The sequence below is a fragment of the Mirounga angustirostris genome, unplaced genomic scaffold, assembly GCF_029215605.1.
Source record: "Mirounga angustirostris isolate CCGP_5_RB_7025 unplaced genomic scaffold, mMirAng1.0.hap1 SCAF_1, whole genome shotgun sequence".
Lineage (NCBI taxonomy): Eukaryota > Metazoa > Chordata > Mammalia > Carnivora > Phocidae > Mirounga > Mirounga angustirostris.
This window is the reverse complement of record NW_026991709.1, coordinates 118081853-118095068: the sequence shown is the minus strand read 5'-3', so window position 1 is coordinate 118095068 and position 13216 is coordinate 118081853. Positions and strand designations below refer to the sequence as shown.

General features: G+C 36.5%; 1 protein-coding gene and 1 pseudogene across 4 annotated transcripts in view; one reads left to right on the top strand and one right to left on the bottom strand.

Annotated features, from left to right (window-relative positions):
* Positions 1-13216, bottom strand: part of ATR (ATR serine/threonine kinase) — a 92066-nt gene that overhangs the window by 58961 nt on the left and 19889 nt on the right. For 3 of the 4 annotated variants that reach the window (XR_010410259.1, XM_045903635.3, XM_045903634.3), the window contains exons 17-21: positions 10765-10857; positions 8848-8978; positions 6511-6654; positions 3885-3978; positions 2573-2698 (exon numbers count right to left, since the gene is read on the bottom strand). Coding sequence is in view for 3 of the 4 variants with exons in the window: in XM_045903635.3 (XP_045759591.1) it covers positions 2573-2698; positions 3885-3978; positions 6511-6654; positions 8848-8978; positions 10765-10857 (588 nt within the window). In the remaining variant the exon portion in view is untranslated. The remainder of the gene's footprint in view (positions 1-2572; positions 2699-3884; positions 3979-6510; positions 6655-8847; positions 8979-10764; positions 10858-13216) is intronic. The other variant, XM_045903636.3, reaches the window with a different exon arrangement.
* On the top strand, positions 12831-13146 carry LOC123863756 (large ribosomal subunit protein eL36-like; annotated as a pseudogene).

Below are 13216 nucleotides of genomic sequence, written 5' to 3'. Positions count from 1 at the left end.
GCAGTCTCACAGTTATACTGAAGGTATGAATTATATGTGGATTTACTTGCTCTCCTTGTTGCTCTCTATGCTTTGGAGGATATGTAGAGATTCAGATTTAGGCTTCCAACATTATCCTAGTATAACTTGGAGGTCTCTAGCAGCTTTATTTTCAATGGGCTCATTCTCGGATTTGTAATCATTAGCAAATCTGTTTTTTTACTGGAATTCTGCATTAGCAGCAAAGTTTATTTTGGCCTCAATACAAACGCCCTGTCCTACTGGGATTTTACCATAGACATTCACCTCAACATGAGTAGGATCAATTTTCAGAAAGAGATTATATAGTTGCTCAGTTTGATCTATAGCCTGATTTTTCTGACACAGAAATAAAAACTTCTTGCTATCCACTGACCTTCGGTGTCATTTTTATCCTTCAAAAATGTAGATGCCTCCTTAAAAGTAAGGAGTATAAACTGTCATTTCTTTAATGTCAATGACCCTCTGGGGGCTCCCCATTAGAACAGGTCTTTTGCAGGATCAGTCCATCAAAACAGTCAAGTATCTAAGGCTACAGTAGCATCATCTTATTAACTGTCACACCATCTTTTAGAGTTTACTTCGTCACTACATTATACCCAATTATTTCTTTAGCCAGTTATACCACAACTTTAGATCTAATTATTTAACCTCCTTTCAACGTACTCATGAAGTATCTTTTCCTCTCCCTCTGGTTAAGATCTGAACTTTTAAAAGAGTATCTTTTGCATTTGTTCTTTCATGGACTCTCACAGCATTCACTACAAAGACTCTGACTTCTAAGCCTGTTTTCTTACATCAGTTTCTTGCTCTCGTATTGCTATAGGTTCAGCCATATTCTAGAGCTGCAATGTCCATTATCATAGCCACTATCTACATGAAGCTATTTAAATTTAAATTAAACAAAATTAAATTAAATTAAATATCCAGTTCTTTAATCACACATTTTAAGTGCTCAAAAGAGCCACATGTGGCTAGCAGTTACAACTGGACAGTGCATGTACAGAACATTTCCATCTTCACCGAAAATTCTTTTGGACATTGCTATTCTAGAACTTAACTGATTGCTTTCAACACTGACGTTACCTTCTTGTCATACTTGGAAAAAAACAAAACATTTCCTTCTCTCTTTTTGTGAGGTGTTTTAGGCCAGTATCTGTGGGGATATACCTGGGAAGACATGTGTCTTTGGATGTCTTCCCTTCTTTTCTTAATTTCCCTGACACCTCCAAGCCATTGTCTTTGGTTTTTTCTTACTAACCTAAAGTAAATTTATCCAGTTATATATTGATTCTAAACTAGATTAAACCTTACTTTAAAATATCTTATAACAATCTGTGGCCATTACATCTTATTCAGACTCTATCTGACCTTCAAGACTCCTGCAAGTACACTTACCTTCTTACTCTGCCTAGCTAATCTATTAGCACTGGGGCTTCACATTGAAGGAAGGCTTCTCAGGGTATTACCAGATGTGATTTTTCTTTTGTGACAAAGTTGGGCAATTGTGGCTTTTGCCTAAGAATATAAGCAATCTCCTTAAATTCTCAGATTTAGCCATTTATATCTAAGAGGTAATGATCAATATAAAGTTTCCTTACATTAGGCCAGAATCATGTCATCTGCTTAGAAATAACCTAACCTAGGAAACCTCTAGGCCAAGAGGAAAGATCCTTCGCTATTCATAAATCCCTTTATTAATATAAAAAGCTAGAAGCCCTCTAAGTTACTGAAATCCAGGTAGAGGTTTGTTTGGGGCAAGGGTAAGCACACAGTAGTTTCACTGAAGTAAGTGGAGGGCAGGGAATGAGGCTGTAAGATTGATAATGTAGATTCAGAGTTAGGAGAGCATACAACTTATACTTAAGGAGATTCAAGGCTCCTCACCTGTGGTAACTCATGAGGGTCTTTTCACTTTCAGAGCTTGTCATATAAGTTCTTGACATGCAAAAACAAATACCTCAGATAATTTTTTTCTATTTTATAGCTTTACAGTGATCAAGTATTTTAAATACCAGTTCTCACTGTCATCAAGGTTAGAACTAATCTATAGTATGTTGCCAAAGAAAAGAATAAAGTTCACTGGCATCATGAAAAAGTAAAATTAAAAAATTTAGTTTCATTAAAACTAAAAGTTAATTCAGTCAAAATGCAAAATGGCAACATTACTGAGATTTTATACAATAGATATATCTATAGGAAAGTATATGAGAAGACACATGAACCACTGCTGTTGCAGACATACGCCCTCACTGGGGAAGATGCAATAACCTAAAACGTAACTGTCAAATCATGACCCTTCAAAACAACAACAAGAAACTCTGCACATCCCTGGTATTCAGCCTCAGGGAGTATCTCATGGATCAGTGATTCTAAGTCAGGTCTGACAATCTCGGTAAAATAAAAATTACTTCTTTCATTGAACCCACTGAATCTCAACCAAATATGCTAAGCTATCATCTTTTCTTTAAACTAAACTTTAAACTTTCTTTAAACTTCTTTAAACATCTTTCTTTTCTATGCCTTGTAATTATATCTTAGGATCTTAGTATACCTGATTTTTATACAAAGTTTCCTTCAAACTCGTAAGAGCATGAATACGAACATCTACATTTTCATGTTGAATTGCTTTCATGGATAATTGAAGAGTTGTCTGAAGATCTGTACTCTCCGAGGTCTCCTATATAAAGAACACAGAGAGATACACCTTATCAGTTAATGATTTCAGAAACCATTTCAGAAGGTCTGGATTCCCTAGAGAGCTACCATTAAAGTGGTAAACTATACCCCAATTAAAAGCTGCTTTAAAAAATAATTTCCGGGCACCTGGGTGGCTAAGTCGGTTAAGCGTCTGCCTTCGGCTCAAGTCACGATCCCAGGGTACTGGGATCAAGTCTTGCATTGGGCTCCCTGCTCAGCGGGGAGTCTGCTTCTCCCTCTGCCCCTCCCCCCTTGCTCGTCCCCAAGTGTGCTCCCCCCCAAAAATAAATAAGTAAAATCTTAAGAAAATAATTTCCATTTCTTCATTCATATACATATGTCATTTTTAGTAATTCTTGGGAAAGGGATTTCATTCTAAAACCTTTAGACCTGGAGAAAAATTTTATTCAGATCAAATAAAGAATCTACTTATCTAAAAGAAATCCTTCCTGGTAAGAAATACAAGTTTCCCTTAACTTACAAAAGACTACATAATAGCTTTGAACCAAACCTAGATTACACAAATGAATAATTCCCTCTTTACTTTGATTACTTACTTTCTTATGACTATGATGAGTTACCCAGTAAAAGAGAAAATAAAGACCTCAGAACCAAGCTTGGGGTCTATAGTAAATACTTCTGCTATTCTGACCCAAGATCAGGTATCCCACTTTCTGCCCTAAAATTCTATGGAATCACCATTAATACTTTCATAATTTCGGAGAATTCACTGGACTTCAAGATGATGGAACTACAGGTTATTCCCCTTCTAAAGCTCAGGAATCAGTAAGATTTGACAATTTCATACCATCGTTTGTAGCACAAAATAACTAGAATTCTCCCACAGCTTTTCAGGGCATGAAGCTATGGTAGTTCCTTCTTTGGGGAACTGTAAGTAGGGACATATTGACCTGGGAAGTAAAGTCACAAGTACTGTATTCTTTGCTCTCTGTTTTCTGTAATGCAATAACATCTTTATCTAAATGCTAAAACTTCCTTCTAAAAATCATAATTTGTGATAGGATTATCTAATTGTCAAAATTAGCTATCAGAAAAGTACTATATTATCTCTAGATATGATTCTAAAGAACCTCTGTTCAAAGATTGGAATCTGGGAACAATTTTGTACAAGTGATCTTCTAACACATAAATAAAAAATTAAATACCTTTCTATATTCCTGTAGAACTGCTTTTATCTTTTTTAATTCTGGATGATCAGGTAAAAAATATATTTCATGAAGAAAATCTTGTACAGCATCCCTAATAGTTAATTGGAAGAAAAAGAATTATTTGCAAAGAGTATAAGTACTAAAAAAATATAAGACAGAGGTTGAAACTAAAGCCAATTTAGTTCACACTTAAAAGTGCTAGTGGGGATGCCTGGTGGGCTCAGTTGGTAGAGCATCTGCAGGTGATGAGTTTGAGCCCCACATTGGGTGTAGAGATTTAAAAACTAATATCTTAAAAAAAAAAAAAAGTGCAAGAGACGGCTGGGTGGCTCAGTTGGTTAAGTGTCCAACTCCTGATTTCAGCTCAGGTCATGATCTCATCAGGGTTATAAGATGGAGCTTAATGGGGCTCTGTGCTCAGCGTCAAGTTGCTTCGGTTTCTCTCTCCCCCATCTCTCTGCCCATCCCCCCACTCTCTTTATCTCTCAAATAAATAAATTCTTTAAAAAAGTGCTAGTGGATTAATGATTCTTCCTAACCATGTCTAGTGGTTAATAATAGCAAATAATCAAATCTAAGGAAATCAGCTGTTGCAATATTTACATTGGTGGCCCCAAATAAAACTATACTTCTTTGTATATGTATGCATGTATAGTCACTTCCTCTTCATTTTGGGCAAGGTGTGTGACTTGCTTTAACACACAGAATGTGGCAGAGGAAATGCTGTGCCAATTTAGAGCCTAAGTGTTAAAAAGGTCTGGTAGCTTCTGGTTTTGTGCTCATCAGAGTCCTAAGTCACCGCGTAAGGCCACCAACAGGGACTGGTTACGTGAAAAGGGTGAGGCTCTAAGACTACGTGGAAAGAGACAGAAACCCAGCTAAGTCTACCTGCTGGCTGATAGCAGCCACACCAGTGACCAAAGAATCCACCAGCTGAACCCAGTCCAGATTGCAAAATTATGAGTAAATAAAAATGCTGTCATTTTAAGACACCAGATTTTGGAGTAGTTCACAGTGCAGCAAGAGATAGCCAAACCCAACCTTAAAACACAAATTCTCATTAAAAATTTTAGAGAAAAAGATATCAATAATTCTTACTGAGGCTACAATTTTTAATTTGCTTCAAATATAATACTCTAATCTTTCTGAGTCCCAATAATGAATTTCTAAATTCTAGTCTTCATTCACTCATGCAATAGATATATATCAAGCAACTATCATGTGCCACTATGTGCTAGACACTGGTGATGTAACAATAAAGGAAGCTGAAAGAATTTCTTCATTCAGGGAGTTTAAGATCTTTTAACTAGCACTAAATGAAAGAATTTTTTTATATGAAAAGGTAGAGAATTAACTGCTACATAATAAAAAGCACAGGTAACACTATTTATGTAATAATACAAAAAGTATTTGAAAAAGTGATCTAGATCAGTGATTATGTTGTTCTATATTCAAATTATCAAAAATAAAAGTATTTTAACTGAAAAAAAAAAAACTACTTTAACCTTTTTTTCTGTACTTTCTCCCTGCTTAGACAGTTACTGAAAATGATTAATGGGAATAGCAGGAGTATGTGCATAGGTGAGTAAGCAGGTAAACAGGTAGTACTCCAAACCTAGCTTTTCCAAAGCAAAGGCAATATATGTATCATATAACAGTAAGTGTAAACATAGAAACAATTTTAAAATGTATAGAAACACATTCCAGGCTAAAAAGCAACCAGTGTGAAATACAAAAATGGAAGGGAGTAACATATGTTCTTCCAATAGCAGTCCAAGTAAGCTAGCGCATAGTCTGTTTTGGAAAATCTTGAGAAAAGATTTAAAGAAATAAGATGTGACCAAATTTTGGAAAGACTTGAATGTCAAGATAAGCAATTTGAAATTCATCTGTTAGTAATTGCGAGAATCATAGAAAATCTCCATATGTTATAATAATACTGATAAAAGAAATGCTTTAAATATGAATAATATGAAGAAATTTGATAAAATCCTAAAGGAAGGGAGGCTGGTTAAAAAGCTAATACAATGAAGTGATGAGACTGTCAACTAAGGTAAGCTATAGAAAGTAAGTGAACATCCCTCCTAACCTTTCTCATGTTATTCAACTGTCTGCCTTTTAAGTGTGAAAGGAAAGGAAAAGGAAAGGTTAAGGGGTGCGTGGGTGGCTCAGCTGGGCGTCTGCCTGTGGCTCTGGTCATGATCCTGGAGTCCTGGGATTGAGCCCCGCGTCAGGTTCCCTGCTCAGCAGGGAGTCTGTTTCTCCCTCTGCCCCTCACCCTGCTCATGCTCTCTCTCAAATAAATAAATAAAATTAAAAAAAAAAAAAGAAAGGAAAGGTAAATTTAGCCTCACTTTTTTCAAAACTGATGAAAAATAATTTTGAGTTGCTGATCTAAGACTGTTTTAAATATAATTATAATGGATCAATGTCACAACTGAAATAACATCAGTTCAATCTGTATTGACTTAAAGCATGTCAATTATTTTTGTTTGATGCACCCTAAATTAAAAAGAATGTGAACAATTCCACCTTGCCAGCAGTAATCCCAATACCTTGAGACATAAATATACAGTAATAAAAAGTTGCTATCTTTACTATTAATTTCAGTTACAATAAATACCTGTTTTCAATTATGAGGTAGTGAAATATAGCTGCAGTTTCTTCAGGCTGGATATGTATGAGAGGTAACAAAGCTACTATCACATGACTGAGAAGGGAACCAAGATAAGCGTGATCCAGGCAACGAACAAAACAATCCCAAGCTCTATGTGAAAAAATAAATAAGTTAAAAGTCACATTGTTTTTATTATTTGTAAAGCCCCATCAGTGAGTTATCAGCTACAACAATATATACAAATAATACATACATACAAATAATAAAGGCAAACAACAATACAAATAATAAGGTTACAATGCAGCTGTAAAAACAGAATAAAGATCAGTACTCTATGCAAACAGAGTGATCTCTCTAATGTATTAAGTCAAAAAAAGCAAGGTAGGGCGCCTGGGTGGCTCAGTTGGTTAAGTGACTGCCTTCGGCTCAGGTCATGATCCTGGAATCCCTGGATCGAGTCCCGCATCGGGCTCCCTGCTCGGCAGGGTGCCTGCTTCTCCCTCTGACACTCCCCCCTCTCATGTGCTCTCTCTCTCTCATTCTCTCTGTCTCAAATAAATAAATAAAATCTTTAAAAAAAAAAAAAAAAAGCAAGGTAAAAAACAGTGGTTATAATATGCTACCTTTTGGGGCAAGGTTAATACAAAAATAAGTGTGTGTATTTATTTATACTTTTTATTTTTTTAAGATTTTATTTATTTATTTGACAGAGAGAGACACAGCGAGAGAGGGAACACAAGCAGGGGGAGTGGGAGAGAGAGAAGCAGGCCTCCCGCTGAGCAGGGAGCCCAATGCAGGGCTGGATCCCAGGACCTTGGGATCATGACCTGAGCCAAAGGCAGACGCTTAACGACTGAACCACCCATGTGACCCAATTTGTTTATACTTTTAAAAAGGGGAGAATTATACAAAAATTAAGAAAAATAGATACTTATAGTGAGAAATGAAATCTAGATTCACAAATTTGAATTTCAGACAATGTTTATGTTTTATATGAATTTAAAATTAAAGACGGAAAAAGCAACCTCTAAAAATTTTAAACAAACTAGTGGCACCTGGGTGGCTCAGTCAGTTAAGCGTCTGAATTCGGCTCAGGTCATGATCTCAAGGTCCTAGGATTGAGCCCTGCTCTGTGTTCAGCGGGGAGTCTGCTTGTCACTCTTACGCCCTCCCTGCTGCTCATACTCTCTCTCTCTCAAATAAATAAATAAATCCTTTAAAAAAATTTTAAACAAACCGAAACAACTGAACCTAAATGAGTATCAAGTTGGTGACAGAAAAGAATTACTTCACATGACTTTAAAACATATTATTCTGGGGCGCCTGGGTGGCTCAGTTGTTAAGTGTCTGCCTTCAGCTCAGGTCATGATCCCAGATTCCTGGGATCGACCCCAGGTTGGGCTCCCTACTCCTCAGGAAGCCTGCTTCTCCCCCTCCCACTCTCCCTGCTTGTGTTCCCTCTCTCGCTATGTCTCTCTCTGTCAAATAAATAAATAAAATCTTTAAAAAAACAAAAAAACAAACAAAACATATTATTCTGACACTCCATCTCTAATAAGTACAGTCTAAGGACAAAAAAGACCTCTGAAAAAAACAAAAATACATAGGTAAATAAACAAATAAATAAAACAAAAAAAGGACCTTCAAGAAGCTTAAACTGCATTCAGTAGTCTGTTAGAAGTAATACTAAAATTATATTAAATTAGGAATCCTACATGCCAAAATCTCAATGGCTTGAAAGAAGTGTGGGGAAGGGTCTTAAGGACTGAATCTGTTTGTAAGAGATTATATTTAAGGGGCCAAACAACCAAATGTGTGACATGTGCACGTTATTTTATTCTGACTCAAATCAACATTTTTGGGGAAAAAAAATCTTTGAGACAATTGGGGAAATCTGAATAACGGACTGAGTTTTAGATGATATTAAGAAATTCCTATTAATTCTGCTAAGTATAATAATTCATGATGGTCGTATTTTTTTAAATGCCTTATCCATTAGATAAATCTGAGGTATTTACAACTGCAATGATTTGATACTGGGGTTTTCTCTAAAACATTCCAACTAACAATAAAATAGGTGGAGGTGGTCAGATTAAGATTAGCAATGTTGATAACTGTTGAGGTTGGAAAATAGGTATGGAGGGGTTCATTATACTATTTTATTTCCCAGTATGTGAAAAGATTTCATACTAGTATGTCTTTGAAGAAGTAAACATATTCCCTTTCAATACAAATATCCTTTCCATCTTAATTATTTACAGCCTGAATCCTCAAAGAGATAAGAATTCAAGTTAATGCTACTGGGAAACGCAAAAATTCTAATGAACTTAGGCAGTCAATTACCTGCAACACAATTCAGGAAAATCATCCTTGAATCTCAGGCCAGTTCTTAGCGTGGTCATCATCTTCACCCTCACAGAACTGACATGTTTTGGTCCCATCAACTTCATCAAAGACATCAAACTGTTCAAAGCCTATAAAGTAAGTAGGGCTTTAAAATAAAGCCTATAAACAAGTCAGCAGGAGTAGATGAGCCCTAAGGAAAAGATCCCACCCACATCTCAGAGTAGTATCTATTCTCTGGCAACACAATGTCTAAATGTTGGTCAGTTTGTTTTGACCAAATTCTTATGTAAGAATTACGAATTGGAAAAATATAAGCTGAGTTCTGGTCTGTTTTTTTCTTGTGAAGGTAATTTGTTATTTTTGTCCTGGCAGTGCTCTAGAACAGTAATTTTCAAATTTATTAAGAATATAATACCTATTGTTTAATCTTCTTCATATTCATCCCAAACTATTATGTAGCACATGTATTTTTGTCCTAATGGTACTAATTTCAAGATGCTCTGAATTTAGTAAAACAAACAAATTTAGAAAAACAAAATTGATGGCATACCCAGAAAATTATATACACATTTTATTGTGGAACACAGAATCGGACTTGTATCAACAGCTCCAGGTTCTAATGAAAGGATAAAGAAACTCTCTAGACAACCTTAACTATGTACCAAAACATACAAGATTTTTATGGTTTAAAACACAAACTATAGTTTTCTTAGATTGAAGGTCATTCTCTCACTCTGGATAACGATAAGAAAGATTCCATGGAGATAAAACAGAAGTTGTCTGGAGGATTAAATTTACCAGGTGACACCAAGAGAATAAGTATTGGCTGTGGAAGTAGAGTTTAATATTGTACCATGTCCTGGCTCCTTAAGGTTATTAAAAGAAGAAGAGTACAGACAGAAATAAAAGCTTCTACTCAGAGATTTTTTTCTGTAATTTTACTGACTGCAGATATGGAAAGCAATAAAAAGGGAAATTTAATCAGTATCTAAAATTCTCTCCTAATCTATGGACAGAAACTTCTAGTGGTGACCAACTTACAGTAGTCATAATGAAACTTCATTGTGCCAAACACATTTAAACATAAACTAACAAATACTGAAGTTACTTGGCTTTATATAACCTAACATTTTTGGTTTTCAAAAACACCATGGGCCATGACTCACAACATACCAGTGTGGACCAATGAACTCAATTATGCAACTTTTGTTGAGCCATCAGAGATGCTAGTCTCTTTTTTTCCCACTGAGCTAGATGGTATGAGGACATGAGCCTGAAGCCCTTGGGGTCATCACCTGGCACTTATGTATAGGGCCAATCCAGGGGCATTTGAGCTAAGAGATGAATTCTGAGAACACTGTGTCCAAAATAAAGTTATGCCCAAAGTTATATTATTCTTACACTTTTAGTCACAAAGCCAATAAAGTCTTCTAAGCCAGTTTGGGTTAAAACTGGCTTTATAAACAAACAAAAACTGTAAGTGATATAATTCCTCTTTTTAGATTCCCCCAAAGCTTATAAAGGGATAGAGAGATTCAGAATATCATATGTTTGATTATTTCTTATGGTTTAAATATTTTTTAAAATAAATATTTTATTTTGAAAAAATGCACAATTAATGACAAAAATAAACAAAATTACCAAGGTACTCTAGGGAAGAGGCTACATTTGCATCCCAAACTGCATGCAAACCAGCACAGGGATTACTACAGTGGAAAACTCCAATAAAGACCAGTCCCGAAAGGACCAAGCAGAACACCAAAGTATGAAAAGAGCCAGGCTTCTTGATAAGGAGTCTGCTAACTATATATATTTATTTTGTACCTTTGAATGTTTGTAGCTACAAGCACAAGTCATGTCTCCTATAAATTCTATATGAATTCTAGAACTTTGCAACTTAATATCACTACCTACCATTTTCTTATCTTCAATGCCAACACTGGAGCTCAGTAACTGCATGTTAAAAAAGGCCAAAATGCCCAACAACTTAGGTTGCAAATAATCAGCCTAATAAAAAAAAAACACATAAAACAGATATTATGTAAGTTTTACACAGATTGAACTTCATAAATCAACTATTTAACTAACATCATTTCTATATTACCTATGTTATTAGAATAAGCACTTGGTGGATTTTCTCTAAAAGTATATTTTCTCACATCTAGTATTTTAAAAATTAGTGAAACTAGAATGGGAGAAGATATTTGCAAATGACATATCAGATAAAGGGCTAGTATCCAAAATCTATAAAGAACTTCTTAAACTCAACACCCAACAAATGATCCAATCAAGAAATGGGCAGAAGACATGAACAGACATTTTTCCAAAGAAGACATCCAAATAGCCAACAGACACATGAAAAAGTGCTCAACATCGCTCGGCATCAGGGAAATCCAAATCAAAACCTCAATGAGATATCACCTCACACCAGTCAGAATGGCTAAAATTAACAAGTCAGGAAACGACAGATGTTGGAGGGGACGCGGAGAAAGGGGAACCCTCCTACACTGTTGGTGGGAATGCAAGCTGGTGCAGCCACTCTGGAAAACAGTATGGAAGGTCCTCAAAAAGTTGAAAATAGAGCTATCATACAATCCAGCAACTGCACTACTGGGTATTTAGCCCAAAGATACAAATGTAAGGATCTGAAGAGGTACGTGCACCCCGATGTTTATAGCAGCAATGTCCACAATAGCCAAACTGTGGAAAGAGCCAAGATGTCCATCAACAGATGAATGGATAAAGAAGATGTGGTATACATATACAATGGAATATTATGCAGCCATCAAAAGGAATGAAATCTTGCCATTTGCAATGACGTGGATAGAACTGGAGAGTGTTATGCTGAGCGATATAAGTCAATCAGAGAAAGACATGTATCATATGACCTCACTGATATGAGGAATTCTTAATCTCAGGAAACAAACTGAGGGTTGCTGGAGTGGTAGGGGGTGGGAGGGATGGGGTGGCTGGGTGATAGACATTGGGGAGGGTATGTGCTATGGTGAGCACTGTGAATTGTGCAAGACTGTTGAATCATAGATCTGTACCTCTGAGACAAATAATACATTATATGTTAGAAAAAAAAAAAAGAAGATAGCAGGAGGGGAAGAATGAAGGGGGGGAAATCGGAGGGGGAGATGAACCATGAACGACGATGGACTCTGAGAAACAAACTGAGGGTTCTGGGGGGGGATGGATGAACCTGGTGATGGGTATTAGAGAGGGCACATATTGAATGGAGCACTGGGTGTTATATGCAAACAATGAATCATGGAACACTATATCAAAAACTAATGATGTAATGTATGGTGATTAACATAATAAAAAAAAGTAAAAAAAAAATTAGTGATTTATAATCACCATGACAAAATATGATTAAACAGTACTCTACAGTGAGAAAATCATGAGCTTTTGAACTATGAAGTGTGCTAGGGGTGAGATCCTCAGGATCTGACTCACAGAAGGACCCAGAATGAAGAGGATATTTAATCTTAAGGAGAAGAACAGAAAAAGAAAGTGACTGTCCTTATCTAGAACATTCAGAGTCAAGGTGGGGAAAAAAGTACTTAAATAAGGAAAAAATAACCTGCAGAACAATAGGTCTGACACAGGGGTCAATATCCCCTGAGGTAACAGTGGTAGAGGGGTACAGGCCATGGGCATCAACAGTTATAGATTAGGTATCACTGACCATGGCACTTTGGGTCTCCTGAAGTGAACAGGATTAATTCTTTCTTATAAGAGGGTCCTAGAGGAAAGGGTATGGGCTTTAAGTCAGCCAAACCTGGGTTTGAATCCTGATTTTGACCTACCCAGTGTGTGATGCTGGGTAAGTTACTTATCTCCTCTGAGTCTGTAAAATGAAAAGACTTATTGCACAGAGATGTTATAGAGATTAAATAAGATAACATGCATTAAACACTAAGAAAATAGTAAAGTACTGCTTTTGCTATAGGGGCCACTGAGAAGCAGCAACCATGGCTCTGCACGACTCTATGGCCAAGGGCCTCAACAAGGGCCACAAGGTGACTAAGAACATGAACAAACCAAAGTAAAGAAGCTGCTGCAGGCACCTCATCAAGCACATCAAGTTTGTGCGGACATGATATGAGAGGTGTGTGGCTTCACCCCATATAGCAGCATGCAACGGAGCTGCTCAAGGTCTCCAAGGACAAGCACACCCTCAAGTTCATCAAGAAAAGGATGGGGACACACATCCGTGCCAAGAGGAAGAGAAAGGAGCTGAGCAATGTCCTGGCAGCCATGACGAAAGCAGCAGCCAAGAAAGACTGAACCCCTCTCCTCTGTATGTAATAAAGCCTTTTTTGGAACTTGGGGGAAAAAAGAATATAGTAAAGTGTTA